The 21,214-nt window shown below is 38.8% G+C and overlaps 3 protein-coding genes across 5 annotated transcripts; 1 reads left to right on the forward strand and 2 right to left on the reverse strand.

Moving 5' to 3' along the window:
* Positions 1-998: 998 nt before the first annotated feature.
* On the reverse strand, positions 999-9,790 carry LOC121942500 (putative RNA-binding protein Luc7-like 1). The gene is made up of 10 exons (XM_042485719.2): positions 9,214-9,790; positions 8,658-8,752; positions 7,279-7,377; positions 5,521-5,631; positions 5,185-5,328; positions 4,655-4,831; positions 4,320-4,498; positions 4,196-4,228; positions 2,856-3,011; positions 999-2,132 (listed from the first exon to the last, which is right to left on the reverse strand). The coding sequence occupies exons 1-10, from the start codon at positions 9,272-9,274 to the stop codon at positions 1,892-1,894; spliced, it is 1,296 nt and encodes a 431-aa protein (XP_042341653.1). The 5' UTR covers positions 9,275-9,790; the 3' UTR covers positions 999-1,891.
* Positions 9,791-11,222: 1,432 nt separating this feature from the next.
* smdt1b (single-pass membrane protein with aspartate-rich tail 1b) lies at positions 11,223-13,291 on the forward strand. Its single transcript, XM_042485380.2, has 3 exons — positions 11,223-11,406; positions 12,718-12,876; positions 13,049-13,291. Exons 1-2 carry the CDS (start codon positions 11,245-11,247, stop codon positions 12,853-12,855), a joined length of 300 nt encoding a protein of 99 aa, XP_042341314.1. The 5' UTR covers positions 11,223-11,244; the 3' UTR covers positions 12,856-12,876; positions 13,049-13,291.
* LOC121942234 (TRIO and F-actin-binding protein-like) lies at positions 13,277-20,778 on the reverse strand. 3 transcript variants are annotated; one of them, XM_088075508.1, is made up of 12 exons: positions 20,761-20,778; positions 20,364-20,412; positions 20,095-20,163; positions 19,788-19,877; positions 19,498-19,592; positions 17,428-18,064; positions 17,030-17,264; positions 15,981-16,092; positions 15,664-15,823; positions 15,227-15,340; positions 13,664-13,750; positions 13,277-13,518 (listed from the first exon to the last, which is right to left on the reverse strand). In XM_088075508.1, exons 1-12 carry the CDS (start codon positions 20,769-20,771, stop codon positions 13,372-13,374), a joined length of 1,806 nt encoding a protein of 601 aa, XP_087931634.1. In that variant the 5' UTR covers positions 20,772-20,778; the 3' UTR covers positions 13,277-13,371. The 3 variants fall into 3 exon arrangements, with proteins under 3 accessions (XP_087931634.1, XP_087931635.1, XP_042341313.2); XM_088075509.1 differs by lacking the exon at positions 20,761-20,778 and having other exon boundaries at positions 20,083-20,163; positions 20,364-20,534; XM_042485379.2 differs by lacking the exon at positions 20,761-20,778 and having other exon boundaries at positions 20,364-20,533.
* Positions 20,779-21,214: the final 436 nt, after the last annotated feature.

The raw sequence follows: 21,214 nt of genomic DNA on the forward strand, positions 1-21,214 counted from the left end.
GCCACTGTACATGAAGTTGTTAAATACTCCCAATTTTTACCAACTATAAGATTAGTGATGCTTCCACGGCATGCACCAATAACTATAATGCAATACTATAGCATATTTTATTCCTAAATGGGCTGTTTTGCATGAGTACTTGTAATTTGGTACTTTGAGTCCATAATAATATTAATATTTTTTGTACATTTACTTAAAATAACTTTCAGAGTGGGGAAAAAATGCAACACCACACAAACACCAAATATGGATTTTTTAAATTATGTAAATGGTTAATATTGCAAATACAAATTAAACTTAGCTGGCCTACTAAAATAATAAAATCAAATGTTTTCCAGTCCTCTAGATACAAGTTGCTGCAATTACAGTGACTGAAGTGAGATGAACAACTTTCACTTCAATTTGCAGTTGAAAAGAGGTAATAAATCACAGCATTTGTTACTGCAATACTCAGCATGTCAGAAAACGGGTAATAATCGCAATAATATAGCATCATGACCCAGGTATCATGATTATATCGTATCTGTGGGGCTCCAGTGACCTCCAGCTTGAACTTTTAAGACAGTAAAAAATGCAGGATTTTTACTTGTACAAGGATTTCTATCCTGTGGTGTTGCTACTTTTATTTAAGAAAAGATTAATACTATTTCCACCACTTCACAGTTAGATGCACAAATCATCCCATACTATTACCATACAATAAAATTAATTTTCTGGTCTTAGTGGGATGAATTTTTATAAACCTAAACATGCAACAAACCAAAACTAATTTAAACACGTTTTTATACTTGTGATTAATAATAGGACCAAAAAAAAAGACAAACAAAACCTTTTTTTTGGTTTTCTTTGTAAAAAAGTTTTTGTATGGACATCAGTAAAGCAAAAGGAGGGTTAACACAAGCTCTTTAACCTCATTACTTTAGTTGTCACACACTGTATTTGTCCAAATTGCATAAACAGGAGGTGACGTTAAAGAGAAATATGTATGAAGCATGGTGTTTGAATAGAAGCAGAAAATTTTATTCACTTAATGGTGGCACAGCAAAGTACATTCCCGCAGTACATCCAGGTTGAATCACAGCAAACAGGACAAAAAAGTCCCTGGGCCTTTACGAATCAGTATGTAAATATGCACGTGGTCTGTATGGCATGTCAGGAGCTGAGTGGAGATATTTGGATGACTTCTTTCGGGGGGGCGAGTGAGTGTACTTTCAAAGTGTAACTTCATCACTGCATCCTGAATCAAAGGCAGGCTCGGGGATGCGAATCGGATTTCCCAGATCAGATTGTTATGGCTTAAAGGCAGCAAATAAAACATTAGAAGTGCCTTCAGTCATTCACAGCTCATTTCAAACATTACTGTGAGGGATGCCACACCAGTGAGCCCAACCGGTGTAAATGAATCCGCAGCAACTGAAACCGATTGATTCCTAATGGAACGAGAAGAACTGCATCGACATTAAAGGTCCAACTAATGATAAAAAAAATAACAGCACTTCATGTGAGTAAAATAAAAAACAGACAAAGTAGGGCAGCTGTCTCCTTGCTCGCTCATCACTTCTAAAAGAACTGTACATGAGATCAACAAGATGGCATTAATAAAAAATGACTGTACTGCTTCCAGGTCACGCTAGCGTCTCAATTCAGTCTTATTAAAGTTGATTTTGCATGTTTTCCTTTACCGCCACCACAGAGGTTGTTCCCTCATCCCCATCTTACCTTCCCACCATTCACCCCCTGCTAATGTACATGTCCCTCTTTAAACATGAACACACATACAAAGCCGACACACACACACACACACATTCCCACCGACACACTCTCAGCTCTCCATGCTCCTTCGACTAATGAATATATCCAAATCAAAGACTTTGGAGGTGTCCACTCCTGTTCATATCTCGCCGGACTCTCGCTCCTCGGAGCTGGAGCGTCTGTCCCGCTCCAGCGACAGGGATCTCTCCCGTTCCCTGCCCCTGGCTGTGTTCGAGGAGGGGGACCTCTCCCTGTCCTCCCACTCTCCGCACTCCGCTCTGTCCTCACGCCACCCCTCTCCTGCTGCGCCCTCTCTACACCTCTCCTGGGATGGCGAGGGTTCTCTGTCGCGGGTGTGAGATGATCTGTCTCTGGAGGACCTGGGGAAAAACAATCAGCCACAGATTGATTATCATCGCAAAAAATAATTTTTAAATACTAGATTGGGGACTTATATTGTTCACATGAAAGAGTGTAAACAGTGAAAACTCAATTTCATAGCCTAAAAACTGGATGGCTTTTTCAGCACAACAAAAATAAGGAGTTCATGGCGATGTCCTTATACAACTATTTTCTAAAAAAAATCTAAAATTATGTTTCTGAATCTTGAATGGTAGTTGTGACTACTGTGATAAAGCTGCAGTAGTAATTAAATCTTGATTCATTTCTAAATTAATCTAGAGCTGAACATGATTATTTTCACAGTTATTTAGTAATCTTTCATAAGACTGACTGTTTCACTCTAACAAATGGCCAAAATGGTTAAAAAATACTATCACAATTTGTTATGACACTGCTTAAAGTAGAGACAGAAATAATGATAACGATACATTTTATCTACTGAGCACTTTTAAAGCGAGAGTTATAGCTCAAAGTATTTCAGAATTAATGTGCAGCACATAAAAATGCAAAACAGAATGATGTTGTGGAGATTTTATGATCGACTTTATCACCATCTATTGACTTTGCCTGCTTTCCCTCAGTTCATGTTTTCTCAACATGGCAGCTGCTGCACTGGTCACTGTTACATTATGAGAACTGTATGAAGTTGAGTTTAATGCTAATTAAGGAGTTGGACTCTCAGTGATGGATTAAAGCCACACCTCTTTCTTTTGCGCCTGTGAGAGTGGGAGCGTGAGCGATGCCTGTCCTTGTGTCGATGTTTCCTCTCTCTCTCCCGATCCCGATCGCCGCCTTCTTCTCTGGAACGAGAAGCGCGGTGACGTCTTGAACGGTGGGAGGATGAAGTGCCTCCGTCCCTAGAAAAATAATTAAAATAAAAAAAACAGGTAAGCTGCACTGCTATAAGCGACTGATTATCAGATAAAGGCTTTACACTGAAACATCCTCATACATTCTGTCTCATACTCAGTGTAGCTGGTAGATAACAGCCTGCACAACAGCTAGTCCTGCTATGCCACACAGCACAACCGTTTTATTTAATATTCTATTTTCTGTGATTAGCTGGAGGTGGTGGTGTCTTCACTTCAAGCAAGATAATCCAGAAGCTCATTTCTTTCAGCTCCACCACTGAAACCATCTATGTAACAGAAACCCTGGTGACACTATTTCCACAGAAATCACTCAGTTTTGATTGACCAGATGGGGTACATTAATTTTAGATCACTGTATGGCTCTGCAAAGAAGTTAGTAAAAACCAGTTTTTTTAAAAAAATTATTTACACAATTTTTAAAATTTGTTTATTTTTTTATTATCATTATTATGCCATTATTATTATGGTTACTGTTTTTGTTGCTATTATTATTTTATTTATTTATTTATTACTGTGATTCTGTGTCTGAACACTGTTGGCGCCCCCTGCTGGGATGCACTGTAGGTGTTTTCTTATAATTAACTTATAATTAACCCCACCTGTGGGCTGTCTTTGTGATATTGCCGAACATACATGCTGAAGAGGGGCCTCTGGCCTGAAACGTCCGTGTGGCAATAAAAAGTGGTATAATCGCACTGCTGTCCTGATCTTGACTGCTCTTACAAGAAGCTGCAGTACATTCTTAATTAATACTGACAGCTGTTACTCAAACTACTTCACATGTGCCATTGCATTATAGTAGATCCATGTCAGCCTCTAAACTGTTTCCTGCTTACTTTTTTGTGATACCAAGTTTTGGTACAAAAGCAAATATCTTTTTCAATATCAACACTGCTGTATCACAGCTGGCTTTCTAAACAAACCTTGTGTTGATGTTTTTAATGCTAATAGTTCTTCATATAAAACTATATTCTTAATAAAATTACATCATGACACACAACTAGCTACTTGTCAGTCTTGTGTTGAGTTTTCACAAATGTTTAATGTCTAAAGTTTTTAATCGGTGCACAAGTTTAAAGCAGTATGTTGCGGCGTGAATTGGTATATTTGGTGAAATTATTATATCAATCGCACGTCTGACAAAGAGATTCTGGTCAAAGCAGACATACCTCGCATATCGTTCTCCACTTCTGGATCTCGACCTACGACAGGAGCACAAAATCAGACAGTTTGCAGACGACACTGAAATGTTTCTCTGTAAGCAGTAATGATTGGAGTCGGACCGTTTCTTACCTCCTACGCTCCCTCTCCCTTTCTCGTTCTCTCTCCCATTCTCGCTCTCTTTCCCGTTCTCGTTCCCGCTCCCTTTCTCGCTCCCGCTCCAACTCCCACTGTCGCTCTCTTTCGTCTTCTCTTTCACGTTCCTCTCGTCTTCTCATTCGCATTCTTTCTTGCTTCTCTATAACTGCTTTCTGCATTAAACAAAAACAGCGCTCAACGGAAAAACACTTGCAGCTGATACTGTTCTACATTCAGTAAAATACAAATAATGCAAAAGACGAAATGCCTTTTTGAACAACAAACATGGCATTTAAAGCAGTTCTCTACATTTTCAGTGCGCAACTTACCCTAAGCTTTTCAAGCTTCTCGCGGATTTCAATGAAGCCGAGGTGCAGTTTGCCCCCAAAGTGGTCAGCTAGACGACGGTCGTTGTCGTGAAGACCCAAGTAGGCAGAGCACACCTCGCACACCCGTAGTTTTTGTTGTTGAAAGCTGGAGGCTGGCATTGAGTTTCTGTACACATCCTGCAACAACAAAAGTTATATAATTGTGAAGCAAATTCACAGAAAAAAAAAAGAGACTGGACTAGAGTGTACGTTTTGTAAGGAAATACAACGCCTATTAAAATCCAAGACACGCCTTGTTAAATAAAAATGATGATTTCTGACATTATCCACTTTGATAAGAGATTATATTTTAACTGCTTTTACTTACACTCAAGTGAAAAAAAAATGATGAGTCACTGTTGACACAAATCATAAAATTTTCACAGAATGAAACTAATGTCTCCAGTCTTGTTGGTGGCGTGTAAGTAAAAATATCTATCTATTCAAAAACAATGAATCACTCACAGCAAAGGAATTATTAACTTTCTAACCTCTGCTTCTTTCTTTAAGCCCCGAGTCTTCTCCACCATTTCTAGTAGTTGCTGGGCCTCATCTACATTCCCCTCACCCCCAAGTTGCTCCGCCCGAGCCAGCATCTTCCCGATCTCTTCGTTCAGCTCATGGACACGTTCAGCCTTATTTTAATGGCAGGAGAAAAAAGAGACAAAAAATAAGCTCCAAGCTGTAGAAAAAAAAAGTTACTTTGCACAGATTCACGATAACCAGGTGGAGTGGAAAAGATGAATTACACCCCGTTTTAAAGGTGCACAGCATTCATAAAGACCTGATGATAATCGCACTAACAGTGTCCACAGTGAGTTTGTCACCTTTGCGGCCACTTCAGCGCTGATCTCATCCTGCGTCTCTGCTAGTCTCTTCTTGGCCAGCTCAGTCCTGCGGTCGCAGTCAGCGATGAAAGACTGAAGGTGTTCAGCAGCCTGCCAGAGAACACAGATGTTGTTAAGATAAATGGGTTTTTGGGTGCTTTAAATATGTACTAAACACTGTACATGTATGTGGCTGTGTTGCCCGTGTCTCTCATATGTCCAAGACAAATTTCTCCTGAAGGATACAATAAAGGCTATTCTAATCTAGAGAGATGTTTAACCTGTTTTGATTTGTTAAAATGTTTTTCTTTGCTGTACAAAACTTTATTAAACAAATGTGATCAGTCCTAAATAGAATTCTTTATGTGTATATGTACGCTTGGTCTCTGCCTGCTATTAACTGTGTGCCAACAAGGTTCATCTGCTGAGCTCACACCAATCCTCCTCAGACACATCATGTCCTCCCATCCTGCCCTCAATCATCCTTAAAATTTGACTTCCAACTACTCATAGTGTCGGTCACAATTCAACAGAAGCACTTTTATCAGCAAAGACTAACAAGTTAAATCCCTAATCTAACCAAATCAATTTCCATACCAAAGCCAAATACTATTCGTTTGTCACGACAGTTCTGCAATCTGTGCAGCATACTGTTATCTTTAGACTTTTGATTTGGGCAAAGATAAACTCCATAACAGAGAGCAGTCTGACTTGACCTGCTTATTAACATTAAATCCCCTCCCACAGTCAGTTTTGAGGCAGGAACCATGGAGACGTCACTGTGAGACAGCTTTGACCTGCTGCTCTGGAGAACAGTCCTGTGAATTTACTGAGCAAAAGTCATTCAAAACTGAGCTGTTAATTTTATGCAGTCATTAGATCATCACGTAAACAGCGTAGGAGGTGACAGCCAAACTACTTTCTTCAAGATGGTCATTGACTGACACTTTTACACAGTCTGAATTAATTTAAAATTCATCAAACTTACTCTCCTTGGTTTGACACAAAGCAGCCTCATCAGTCAATTGGATAATATTGGCAACCAATTTGTAAGACTTCGGATGCTGGATCAAAAATATTAAAAGGCAATAGACAAGATGAGCAAGTGTAGTTTAAGTAAAGATACATACTACTGGGATTAGCAGGTGTTGAAACTGAAAAACAGAACTGTGAGCTCAGGAAAACAAAAAAGCTGCTGTATTGACGTTGCTATGAGGATGGGTGAGAAGATAAAATATGATCCATGTTATAAATCTGTGAGTTTTAAAACAGAGCATGATGGGCTACAACAGCATGTGACAAGATTTTACCACACAAGTCACAAAGTGACAATCATTTCATCCTGCACTGTGATGATCATGAGATAAACAGTAAAATCACAATGTTCATGTGACAAACTAGTTCAACAAGAATCTGTGCTTGTTTGTGTCCAATAGTCCAACAAGCTGCGATGTTTCTGAACAGCAACGTTACAGGTGGTGCTTGGTAGTGATCTGTTCACATACCAACGTCAGAATATTTTATCAGATGTTATAGACAGCAAGGGTTGTATCATTACTAAAAGACTCACAGAGGTCCCAGTGATTTAGGCGTGACAATGACGACTCGAAAAAAAAAAAAAAAACACATCAATGACCAGTGATTCTAGTGTATGTTTTTTCAAAACTCATTTTGGCAGTTGACCTGTGCTCACTTTAGATTTGTGTTACTCAGTACAAGGAAGGGGTGTTGGGCTGTGTGTGTGCGTATACTACTCACATCAAGTTCGAAGAAGTACTCCTGTTCCTTAGAGGCGATCTCGTAGTCTGCTCTGAGGGCCAAGTCATGGACTTTCATGCACTCTCCCAGATCCATTCTCTGCAGAGATCAGAGAGACATCCATGCACTGTGTTCATATGCTTTATCATTTCACTCATCTTGAGATTTGTCTTGCCAGTAATTTCCAAATTTTAAATGCCATCACCTTAGTACCTGTAAAAGTGACAGCCTTTGAATCACGGTGCTGCAGGGCCAGATTTTTGAGCTGACTGTTGCTGCGTTCAAATGGGGTCGTGTTTACCGTGTTCATGAGAAGCGACCATATGAACCCTGATGTGGTATTAACGTCCTCAGAAATTTCCTGAGTGCTCCGAGTTCACAACCCCATGTACACAACTTTCCACGTCATAAACACTAGCTCCGTTAGAACGAAGCATATATTTCTGAACTGCATCAATACTACATGGTGATGTACACTGCAGTCTTGAGACACAAGCACATTTTTTGTGTCTGTTTTTAACTCCAGCATATTTGAAATGAACTAGTGATTTTGAGGTAAAATTGCCAGCTCTGCTTTCATTCGAGGGTGTTTGTATTTACATTAGATTAATGGAGTTGGAACTGCAGCTGTTAAAAGTTACATTCAATTGTTTACAGGCAAAATCTGGCTGTGATCTTTGACCTAAACCACAGCGGACATATGGTACTATTCATAGGTCAGGCCTGAACTGCAGTTGTCTCCCCCCCTTTTTTTTCTTTTACTTTTGAGGCTTATTAACATCAAATTTAATAGGGCTTGACTGATATTGGGTTTTTATTTCGGGGCCAATACTAATTATTAGTACTTAATGAGACAGAAACTCCAACACAAAACTCTGTTTAAATGCCTTAAACTTTCAACATCACATTCCACAAGTTCTGTCATTTTTTTTTTTTCGAAATTTAAGTGAAAATTTAAATAAAAAATGAACAGATAAAAATAGCTCCCTGAGGTTTCACAATGTTAAAGTTCCTCCCATGCTTACACTTCATTTGCATGTACTGCAAACTGCCTTCCCTGGTGTTGGTTGAGTGTACTATCCACACTTTTCTATTTGTTAGTTTTATCGGCTCTGATGATCTTCCAGGTCAATATTCTGTCGATCACTAAAAGGTATCGTTTGAATTGGGGTCAAATGCTCAAATAATATAATTGTGCACCCCATAAGTGCATAAAGGGACTGTGTGATTTTAAGTTCAATGTACTTGAGTAGACCAATGACAGCAGCTGTACTAATACTTTATGACTGCAGAGTCATGATGTAGTAATGCTGTGTCATAACATAATAATGCTGTTTCATGACATAGTAATGCTCTCTGTTTATAGATGTGATACTCACGGTGCCAGACAAAATGTCATGAGGACATGAATCCAGGAGGTGGCTTTTGCAGACTCTCTCATCTGTGAATTTTATTCTCTGCCGCATGGTATCTCCTTAAAAAAGAAAACCACAAGAGCAGAAAAACATGTTGACTTGTCCGACAGTCCACGACTTAAACACAGCAAGATGCTCACTAACTCACTGAGGCGTAATGAATAAGTCACACATTTGATACCTTACCAGTTAATACAAAAAGTTAGCTACCAGGATACAGTCTGATCAATGACAGATTCTGCTGGCGAGAAAGGAAGCCACGAAGAGAAGAGCACACCCAGCATGGCTAAGTACAGAGCTAACATTTCTAATGTTTGTTACGGAGGATGTTCGAAGCGACTTGACTTGCCATGTTCACTCAAACACAACAGGTAGCTAGCCGGCTGGCTATCCTCATGTTAGCTAGCTTGATCTGCAAAGCATGCCTCACTGCCAGTCTGGCATATAGGTTAGCTTCCCGGCTAATGCTAGCAACAACACAAACTCCTGATCGGATCAGACACAGATCTCAGCCTCTCACCGTCTCTCCCCGTCCCCATGAGCTGGTCCAGCATCGCTCGCATCTGCGCCTGGGCCGACATGTTTCTGTGTGTTTAGCTAACGCTGTGTGAGTCACTCCTCGCCAGCAACAGTCTTCACACATGCAGCCTCCTGAACCGCAGGCCTCGGCGGCTCCTCAACCACCACCAACCGCGGACAACTTTTCCCACGAGGAGAAAAAACACGCGAGCTGGTTGTGTGTCACGCTGGCAGAAATGAGTGGTTGTCCCAGCACTCTGACAGCAGCTAAATGTAACTTTGTGGCGGTGGTTGGCTTCAGGTCGGCTGAGCAAGTGCACCGTCTGTTTGAAAACTGCTGGAGTCCCGTGCTCGTGTCGTGCGGCGAGTAGAGCGAGCGGTGACTGGTGTAGACGGGCCGGTGGGTTAGCTATCTAAATCTGTGTGGAAATAAGTAACCAGTTCTTCTGTAACATTGTATCTAAATGTATTTCTAGCCAGTCAGCTAGAAGTTGGCAAGTTTATTCAACGTCCTTTCTTCCGCCTTTCCACTTCCCTTCCGTGCGCGTCGCCGCAGAGCGCGCTCTGGTCAACCCGCCTCGAGGAAGTGCTGCAGTCAGCCTCGCGCGCTGGTCGGTTTGGTGACGTTACAAGTTACTATCAGATTCTTAGGAAATAAATATACATGTTTTTGTATTAAAATGCCATACATATAAGTGCAGATCAATTGCGTATTGTATAAATAACCAATAAGTATTCGGAATAGCCTATGTATATATATATATATTACACATTAATTATATTCACGTTGCTTTATTCTTCAAATGTAGATTTTCGGTCGACTAATTCCCAATCAGTTTGCCCAAACCTAAGAACATTCATGTTTTTCTATGTGAAATAACAAGATATATCATTAATAATATTAGTTAAAGTTATAGCTGAACGAGTTTGAATTGTGGAATTCAACGGAGTTTGCTCTAATGCACCAATTCCACATCACTTTTTCTTTTTTGAAAATGATTGTTTATAAGTTATGTATTTTTACTTTGCAGTGATATAAATATTTCCTGTAAACCTTATTTGCTAAAATGAAACCGAAAGTTTTTTTTTCCAAAACTCACTTCACAATAGCCTACCACAAATAAAATTATGTTGGCGAAATACAAAATCATTTTTTCATAGCCTGTAGCCTACTTTTGTTGGCCAAAGGATAGTCACACATCACTCTAAACATACTTGAATTAGTATATAAAGTATCTAGGCTACTCTGTGTAAGTTTTTAATTGTATAATGTAAACTTTTTTGTCAAATAAGTGTAGGCAAAGTGACACATGTATAGGCCTTATACTAGTAACAGCCTCGTGTAGCTTAAATATAACTTTCTTTAGGCTGACTTTGATGTGAAACTTGAAAAATAAGCTTAACTTTATTCTGAATAGAGTATGATGACACAGCAAGCCTTTTATCACTGTATCACCAAGTAAAGATCAAAATAATTTTACTGCAGGAAATGTAACATGTTAATTTGGGTAAATAATGCAGAGCTTTATCAGTGAATGGGTACCAATATGTTTGACATACATAAATCTAAATAAACGGTCTCCGAAAGTTTACTATCAAAGTCAACTCTTTCAGTTAGCGACACAAAAACCTTGGAAGACTTGCAACATTTCAAAGTATTTATTTTTTAATGTCAAATTATGGGTTTAATATGATCAGTTTTCTGACTCTGTTTTTTTTTTTAACCTCTTTGTTGTTATTAATTAAATTAGGCTCTATAGCAGTGTATATTGAATTGGAATGAGGAAATCACAATAACCAGAAATGTACTGGTTAAATGACACAGAGATATAATTTCCAGTATAACTAACAGATTAATGCAACTGATGCATCAACATTATTTATTAGCGTTGCTGTTTTTTTGGTTGTTTGTTTTTTTTGTTTTGTTTTGGTTTTTTTTGTTGTTTAGTTTAGTTTCTTTTTTTTTTGGCAAACGTCATGACGCACCCATATAAATCATCCCAGTCCCACCCTCTCCTACACCACTGGAAAAATGGCGACGAGTATGCTGCGGCTGCCGCTACGACTCCTCACCAAAAATGCGGGGATAGTGAGCCGTAACACCGGCTCGAAAACATCAAACATATCCAGGGCGACTCAAAGTAGGACCGTAGTAACAACGCCGTCGGGAGCAATCTTACCGAAACCGAGTAAAGTGAGTTTTATTCTGCCTCTATACCGAGTGAAAACTGACCAAAAAAATGACTGGGAGTAGGCGGGATTTAAGTGTAGATTGACAGCAGCTGTGTCGAATAGAAAGGCAGGAGACCCACTGGGTTGTTCAAGTCAGCCAATGAACGCGTGTTTACACGGACAGAGGTACTTTCAGGAAGTAATTACCCCTTATTTTGTTAATTCAAGTCATAGTTGATTTAGTTGGAGAAATAATATTAGCAATTAAAATACCGTGTGCGTAGAACATTTTCCTATGAACAATGGTTTTGTTCGAGCAAGCTAAACATTACATATTCGTTGCGCGTCGTTGATAATGTAAGAAAGGCCGAGGAAATGAGATATAAAGATGTAACATCATGTTTGCATCACAGTAAAACATCTCGGTTTCGATGGTCCATATACGCAAAATATACTTCCAGATGAACAGCACATTCAGAGTTAGCTGTGAATCTTCCAAACATCTCAGTGTTAGAGGGACTGTTTAATATTGTGGCTCAAGGTGACTATATTACACCAAGACTAAATGGAAAACCTCAATAGTCCCTTAGTTCTTTTTTATTTATTTATATATTTTTCAGATTATTCAAAATAATTGGAACAGAAGTGAAAAATTCATCTCAAGGCCAAAGCCAAAGGCTACATTGAGAGAAATATATCGTGCAAAATGACTGAAGAATTGCTCCACCCATGGCTAGATAAAACTGCTGTGGGGCCCAAGGGCTAAAATGTGCGTGTGGGCCCCCATTAACCTTACATCCTTCCCTCTCTCGGCAAATCTTTCTATCCGTCTCTGCTACGATATATAACCTTGTCCAAGATTTGCTATGCGGAATTTGATTAAACTCATTAATAGGGAAATGTGCTCTGACATTATGAACGAGTTCGACACAGGGGCCCTCTTCAAAACAGGCCCTCAAGGGAATAATTGAGAAATAAAGCAGTGCCCACCATGGAGCCCAGTTTAGTCAGTTGATATTGTGCTTTAATTCAAAGCTTTTCCATTAAAATACTTTGAAATACACATTTTTTAAACCTGAAAATGTATGTTATGCTGCAAACTACCCTTGGAAAATGTTTTGTATAGCCTGCTGCTGACAAAATTTGGCTTTGTTATCCCGATTACTACTAAAGTCAATTTTATTTTAGTAGCCAAGTGGCAAAAATTTGCCTACACATGCTTTTCTGTCAAAGCAAAGAGCAAACTGAGGTGGGGATTAATCACAATTCTAATCCATAGCTCAAGTGTCCCACTGCAATTAAACTCTTAAGTGTTCCCTTTCATATTTTCCAGACCCCATTCGGTCTTATCCGCATGACAGCAGTGGTGGTGCCTTTCCTGTATGTGGGAACCTTGATCAGCAAGAACTTCGCTGCTCTTTTGGAGGAGCATGACATCTTTGTCCCTGAAGACGACGATGACGACGACTGAGCTAACATCAGAAAATAAATGGTATAGCCAAAGTGTACATTGGCCGCACCTTATTTTAACCTTTCAACTCTGTTTGTGTACAGTCTTATCCATGTTTAAAGGGTGTGTACGCTGCATGTTAAAGGGTGTAGTTTGTGTCATATTTGCAATAGTAATTGAAGAAAGTAATATTTTTTAAAATTTATATTCACAGGGTGCTTTGCAATATTAAGCGGGGGCACATCAACTGGCACAAGGAAGATGGGGAAGACGGGGCATGGCCTTCCACCTCTACCCATCTCCTCCCTCTCCTCTGCTATTTATGTTTTTATCACAAAATTCATTTTTGATGAATCTCATATCATGTGAGGCTACCAAAAATACTCGTTATGCCCTCACTCTTGTTTGCATGTTTATCAGTGAACTCAATAAAGGGAGTCGATTACACATGGATAAACACTTGTCATTTATTTTTTTGCATTTTTGTCATTTCCAAGGTCATAGTAGTTGCCAGTTTTTAACAGTTGTCCTCTTTGGTCAAGTTTGTCTCGCACCCTCCTCGAGTGCAGCGTTGGCCAGTCTCAAGTGTTCATTAAGGGAGCCCGTCTCCAACTGGCTACGGCCCCTCAGGTCAATCAGCTCTACGTAAGCCTCCTTATAACGTTCATAAGCAGCTTCTTTCTCCTACAGTAAGGGAACATATCATATCAAAGTCAAGCAAGGAGGGAAGTTTACACCAAAGCTGTACATTTCCACCATGTAGAAGTGTTTTATTTTTGACAATTTGAGCAGCGGTGATGGTAGGATGAGGTCCGATCATAAAACATACCTTGGTAAGAGACTGCACTTCATTCTGTAGACAGCTGATTTCTTTTTTAAGATACTCCACCTCGTTGTCTTTTGCTCTTAGTAATGTCTGAAAAAATAAAAACGGGAACTCTTATTATCACCATTTAAAATAAAACTTAAATCATTTTCATAACTATGAAACTATGAAAGTCACAATGTGTGTTTTGAAAGTTATCGGGAGTAACTAAGTAAATTTACTCAAGCAATTTTGAGGTATGTTTCTTGAGCTTCCTTTGCATGTTACTCCACCAAATTTCAGATGGAACATTAGTACATTTTTCACTTAATTAGTTATTTGACAGCTACTCTGTAGTTACTTTGCTGATTATGATTTCACACTCAAGACATATGATCATATTATAAAATCTGATGCATTGATATAGATTAAACTACACAACACTATACAATGTAGTTTTTCTGGTGTGTCCAACTACAAAAATAAGTAAAGTACTTGTACATTAACACATCAGTCGAATCCAGTAGCAAAATGTATAACAATTACACAGTAGTTGAATAGTATATAACTAAGTATACTAAGTATTTAACTAAGTGGAATGCTACTAAAGTACTGTACCTAAGTGCAATTTTGAGTACTTATACTTTACTTCAGCATTTATCATTTTATATATATATGTATATATGTATATATATATATGTATGTATGTATGTATGTATGTATGTGTGTATGTATGTATATATATATATATATATATGTATGTATGTATGTATGTATGTATATATATATATGTATATATATATATATATATAGTAAGAAAACATATTCATTTACCAGCTGTAAAGTTAGAGTAATGTTCACATTAATTCATCCATAACTATTATTCAATAATACAATATATTCTATTTAATATTCTGAAGAAGGCCATTCTGCATTATAAGTACTTTGACTTTTTATTACTTGAGTATATTTTAATTCTAATAGTTTTGCAGTTTTGCTAAAGTAAGAATTTGAATGCAGGTCTTTTAACAAAGTAATTCTGTACTGTTGTGTTGCAAAATGATTGCTTATACTTTATTGCACTACCTGTGCAATGGAGTATTTTTACCCTGGTGTATAGCTACTTTTACTTAAGTATCTAAATATACATTTTCCTCCACAGTCTAGCCAGAAAACCTTTCATTCAGGCAGTAGATGGCAGCATGTGCTGCACCATGATGTGACCAGCCACAAAGACTCAACGCAAATGAGGTCACAGGAAAGGATGACAGTGTTGCTTCAGGGAGTCATCACAAGCTATGAGACATAACAGTAAAAACGCTGAAATCAATTTGTTTCCATGAAAGTGGGGTTCAAAATCTCAAAGCAAATTTGTCAAATGTTGCTTTCTGTTTCCCCATGATGACTATAATGTCAACATTGTCCTTCAAGCTCAAATTAATATTTCAGGTGCAATTAATGAAAGTGTGCTGGGACGCTGTAATGAGTATTGTATGTATTTGTTTTTAGTATCACCTACTTTCACATGAGTTCAGATTACGTAGGATCTAATTTAGTCACAGCAGTTAATTTTATTGCCATCAATACCTCTACTTCTGATGCGGCGCGCTCAGTGTTGCCAAGAGATACTGTGCCCGACCTCTGCCCTGTGATGAAGTAACGCATGCGGCTGATCTCTTCCGCCAGTTTGGCCTTAAGCTCCTAAAAAGAGATTTTTAATACAGATTAATTCATGGAGAAAAAAAACGATGCACTTGTGTGCTTAGGTAGGTTCTAGGTAGAACCCTCTAAAAGGTTTCCAGTTGGAGCCATTTTGAAATGTTCTGCCAGGAACCAAAAAAAGCCCAGTACTCCTATTTTGGGCAAGCCAAAGTACCCTGTTTCATTCCAGTTAGCACTTTTATTTCTTAGCATGTAGTTCTCCTGTGATCAGTGGTTTATTCCTGTAAGAACAAAATCAGTTAAACTATCTAGACAGTATGGTATTGTGTTCAAACACAACAAAGTCAGACACATTTATAAACCTGGTTCTCTCTTCTGAGCTGCTCCAGCTCCCTCTCCTTGCGACTGAGCTCCGTCTCTCGGCCCAGGCTGCTCTGCTCTGTGCGGCTCAGCTCCAGGCACTTCTGGGAATAGCGCTCTGACAGCACATCTAACTCACTGTGCAAGATGTCTGCCTGCGGCCTGACACACACACAAACACATGAGTTTATGAAGTGAATTATAATGCACTATCATGCAAGGGGTCACAGACGAAAGTAGAACATCTCCGGCCTCCAGCGGAGCCCGCGAGACGGAGAACACTTTCCACATCATAACAGTGTGAGTGTAATAAACGTACATGTCGGCTCTGTATGAAGCATCCACGTGTGCGGCTCCTCCAGCCAGTTTCTTGGCCTTCTCCACCTCTCTCTCCAGCTCCTCCCTGTGAGCTGCTCTCAGTGCCTCCATAGCTGTGATGAACAGTTAGTTAATTTGTTATTTATATTGTCTTTGCCTTTACCATACGTCAATGAAAATAAGAAAGTTAACGGGTAGCAGACATCAAGAACACAGCATAAAAAGCATGATTTTAGAAAACATAACCAAGTCACAGTTATAAAAGAAATCATTAAGAACACAAAGATGTTGCTTGATACTTCAATACTTCCTCAGGCTGTTCTCATGCACTGTTTGTATATATTACTCCAAAAAGAAATACATCAGAATTTATATATAAACTACATACTTGGGAAGGCTGCAATCACATGACCAATGTGCCAATAGGAGTTAAGAAGGAGTACGTATATAGAGCAAAAGTTTGTATCTAGAGGCAGATTTGTGTGGTGGATTTGTCAAACATGAACAGGACTTTCCCCCACGAGACTGGTGTTGGTGTCCCCTTTGAACAAAGTGAGTTATTTTAAGCTATGTTATCACAATGTTTCTTTTCCTTTACCAAACCGATGTAACTTTACTAGCCTAAACATAACCTATATAACTTCACTTTCCTAAACCTAACCTACATAACCTTATTTAAACCCAACATACGTAACTGTGCGATATTTGTAACTTTACACTATGTTTGTAACTTTATGATAACTTTGTAAATTTACACTAAGTGTGTAATGTGAGGACGCCTGACCATGTTTCTTTTCCTAAACCTTATCCACATAACATTACTTTAAGTATACAACTTTACTTGCCTAAACCTAACCTACGTAACTTTTCATTAAGTACGTAACTTAACGTAACGTGACAACGTCCGATCATTTTTCTTTTCCTAAACCTAACCTATGTGACTTTAAGTCAACTATTTAACTTTATGTTAAGTTCATGATGTTACGACGTCATTGTTAGGGGCTAATTCATTACATATCGTATGAACCATTGTATGACCTCCTGTCGTACCTTTGGCAGCTGCCTGGCTCTCCTCCTGAAGCATCCTATCTCTCTGCTCCTCCAGCTCCCTGATCTCCCTCGCGTGTTTCTCCTGCAGCTGCTGCAGTGCTTTCCGATGGGCTACTTCAGTGGCTTCTAGTTTGGCCCTACAGGGGGCCCCGGGGCCACACGGGCTGTCCACCTCTATCCCCATGGCTGCACGCTCCCTCTTAATGCTCTCCACCTGCTTTCGAAGAGAGAGGGCCTGAGAGATGGATGGAGGAGGGAAAAGGTTGAGATGTGCATCACTTCTGGAAATAAACATGATTTCCTTGCACTGGAAACACTTGTTCACACTTGTCTTACTAGTGTTTCAACTCATAATGTTTGAATTTTTTTGAATAGAGTGGCTGCAAATTCTGTCTTACCTCCTTCTGAAGTGCTTCTGCTTTATTTGTTTGAATAGTTTGAGCTCCATTTATGGATGGGAGAGCCTCTTTGAAGCTCGATATATCAGTTTGTGAAGCGGTGACAGACTGTTCGGCCTCTTCAGGGCTCGACTGATACACCTGGGAGCTAACGAGAGGTTGTGATGCCTGTGGGGTGCTTGACTGATAAGCCTGAGCTCCAATGAGAGACTGTGCGCTCATGTCCCTAAATGACATAGTCTCAAATTCCACCCACTTCCTGTTGACCTCTGAGTCCATGGTATCAATAACAGGCACAGGTACACTCCCCCTTTTCAGCTCCATGGAGTCCCACCTGCTGCCCATCCCACTGAAGAGGACCCCCTCCTCAAACCACTTGTTCCTCTCCTCCAATCGCTTGGCTTGCTCGCGGTCCCAGCCCTCCCCTTCTTCTCTCTGACTGGCTGGAGATAAGTCCAGATCTGCGTCTACAGTTTGGTGGTGGTGGTCGGCCTGATGGGAGTTTGCAGCTGTGGTGGTGGAGGTGGAAGTGGTTGGTTCATAGCCGGAGTCCCTGCAGGTGAACTGAGCAGGAGGTTGGCATGACGACGGTCTCCGGGAGAGGGGGTTTTCTTTCTCACTGCCGGTGTCTGATTGGCTGAGGTCAGAGCGAGGGACAGAGCGAGGGACAGACAGGAGGGTCGTGTTACACATCAGAAGAAAGATGATAAAGAGGGTTTGCTACAGGCGGACCACCCAATCACACCGTCTGCATTTCTTCACAGTGTTGAGGAATTTACATGCCTGTTTGTCTGAAATACATTTTTAGCACATTTTGCTGGCATGACATAAACATCACATATTCATCATGACCAATGTCCTTTTTTGTTATTTTGATATGACTAATTATCATAAATGATATTATATGTTATAACAGATCAAATGATGACAGATTCTGTAAGTATTGTCAAGCTGAGGTAGATGTTTTATTAAGAATTTTGCTTGTGATCAAAAGCTCCAGAATAACGACTAAAAGGATCTTAAAGTGAAATTAAATGCTGTTTCCAAGACTGAAAATACATTTTGTATCTCAACCATAATAATTTAATTTATTTGGCTTAATTTACTCTTTTTACAAACTTTTTTTAAATATATTTTTTAAATAATGTGTTCTTGTAGTAGTGCACAAAGTTAGTCAGCCATGTATTGGCCACTGCCTTTAACTACTTTTGTGTCTTTCATTTTTTTATTATCTCATTTAAATTTATTTAATCTCTACATGAATAGACTTAGTATTTTACATTACTTTGTGTGTGATTGTCATGATTCTATATTTTTATTGTTGCAAACCAGCCTCAAATAAAAAAAAAAATTAAAAAATTAAACTGTATTGAATATAATATAGTGCTGGAATGCAGGCACATTTTATGGTCTTAATCTTAATTTGAAAAATTGCTTTCAACATGTAACTCATGATCTTACACTATAATTTCTCAGCAGGAACTGGTTGTATCTACAGTAACATAAGGCTTAAATACTTTCGCTGAAGTCTATTTTATCAATCGAAGTAGAACTTTTAGACTCTTCTTGAGAATTTATATCTCATACCACTGTCTATTCTCCTACAATACAGAGGGATATTGTTTATAGTGTAATATAGTTTATAATATAATTAATATAATTTTAGTTACAGGTAACTTTAAAAATTAATATTTTACAAACAAAAAAATATAAGCTTGTATATAGTACGATGCATTGTTAACACTATATAAAATTCTTAAAGTTAACTCCAACTCGACCAATTACACTTTTCTGACATATTTACACATCAGCAAAATGATAATATAATAACTTAATATATATAATAATATAACACTTATAATGCCCATTTATCTGCATTGAGTACTATTACTATTATTTTTTAATTTAGGTGCATTTTGCCAATAATACTTAGGCCTATGTATTTTACTTAAGTAATATTAAGTAATATTTTATAGGATCTTTATTTTACATTGTGGCATTAGTACTTTTACTTAAGTAACGGATCTGAACACTTCCTCCACCAGTGTCTCCCAGTATAGTCAGACTCACTGCGTGTTGTTCTGGATCGCCTGCTTTAGTAACTTTACCCAGTTCCGCCGTATTCTGGAGGTCATAACAGAGAGAGTGAACACTGCTCTCTTTGTCTGGAGGAGATCAAAAGACAGAGCAAAGACACGCACACACACACACACACACACACACACACACACAGTTAAACAGGAAGCAGCCATACATGTAATTGATGTGGAAACGGGGGGAGGTGTGGGGGTTTCTGACTGTCTATCTGTCTGATGCTGCACAATACAACACAAAGCAAAGCAAAAATAGTAAACACATACTTGTATTTGGAATCCATAGTTCTTCTCTACATCACAGTCTGACACACTCACACAGGATGTCAGGTCGATCTCTCCGTCCAGATCATCTGACTGCAGCATAACGTGGAAGAACTTCAATTTAGTCTAGTCAAATAAGTTTGTAACCCAAACTACAATCACCAAAGGAGAATGAACCAAATCATTTTAGACAAACTGATAATACTGGTCATGATATGGTGACTGTATGTAGATTAAAAGGAATTGCTGCAGGTTTTACATCATAGAAACAGTCTATCAGAAATTACTTTTTTCACACCTCAGGTCTTACCTCCTCAGCCTCCGTGTCTCTGTAGTATCTCAGCGAAGTATTGCCAAGAACAAACCAGAGTTTCCTCCACTAAGGAAAACGCAGTGAACATGGACAATATTAAATATATACCTATAACTGTAGTATGTTAGACTTCTTTATAGATAGTTCAGGGGTTGAGTCTGACTGTCTGCCTGGTGTATAAGATTGTGGTTACAACAGGAATTAGAAAAGAAAATTACATTTACAAAGAACTATATGAGAATCACAATTAAAATCATTTAATTTACCTTGCCATGTTCATCCAGTCTGGACATCCACCCCTTCAAGCAACAACAACTGTAATAAAAGCATTTGATCAAGCTCTTTGAAGGCACTCCGCTGTGGTTTCTGTCTCACACTTGATTTTGAAACTAGAGGAAACAGACACTGTCAGCAGCAGACAAATGTGTTGCTGTGAGATAACGACATCATTCTGAAACACGTATAAAGGCAGGCAAAACTTTAAAGCATAAAAAAATGGGAAACATGCAGAAGAATGGGAACTTAAAAAAAGGAAGAGGTGCAGTTTTTTTTTAAAATGTTAATCGATTGTTGAAAAAGGTGATTTATAGGAAGCAAAAGAAGAAGTGATAGAACATTATTAGACTGATTATAAAACAAGTTAGCGTAAAATAACATACTTACCATGCATGCATTATATTGTCCAGTACATATTGTAAGCAGATAATAAGAAAGAGACATGGTGAGAGAAGAAAATGCACAAAGTGAGGCGAAATGAGGAAGTCACAAATGTGCGATCACACATGGCTCTTATTAATATAAATCGCATGACATGTTTGCATGGTTGCTTGTGATTCAAAGCACTGAAACAACATTTTGAATGTTTCATTTTGTAGTTATCCATCCCTCTGTGTTTGTTGACTATGCAGCTTTAGGCATGACACTGCAGCACTCACACTGAAGGATACATTGGCTTGAACCATCCTGGAATCTAATAATATAAAAATGATAAATCATATGAACATGCTGCCCTAAAACACAGAGTGCTAACTAATGGCTTTTTGTCCTGCAAGGTGCTTCTGTGAGAGGGGCGCCTGAGGAAAAAGAGCTGAAATAAATATCACGGGTCTACTTTAGA

Source organism: Plectropomus leopardus, chromosome 3 (genome assembly GCF_026936395.1).
Source record: "Plectropomus leopardus strain MGB_pleo_1.0 chromosome 3, ASM2693639v1, whole genome shotgun sequence".
Classification (NCBI taxonomy): Eukaryota; Metazoa; Chordata; class Actinopteri; order Perciformes; family Serranidae; genus Plectropomus; species Plectropomus leopardus.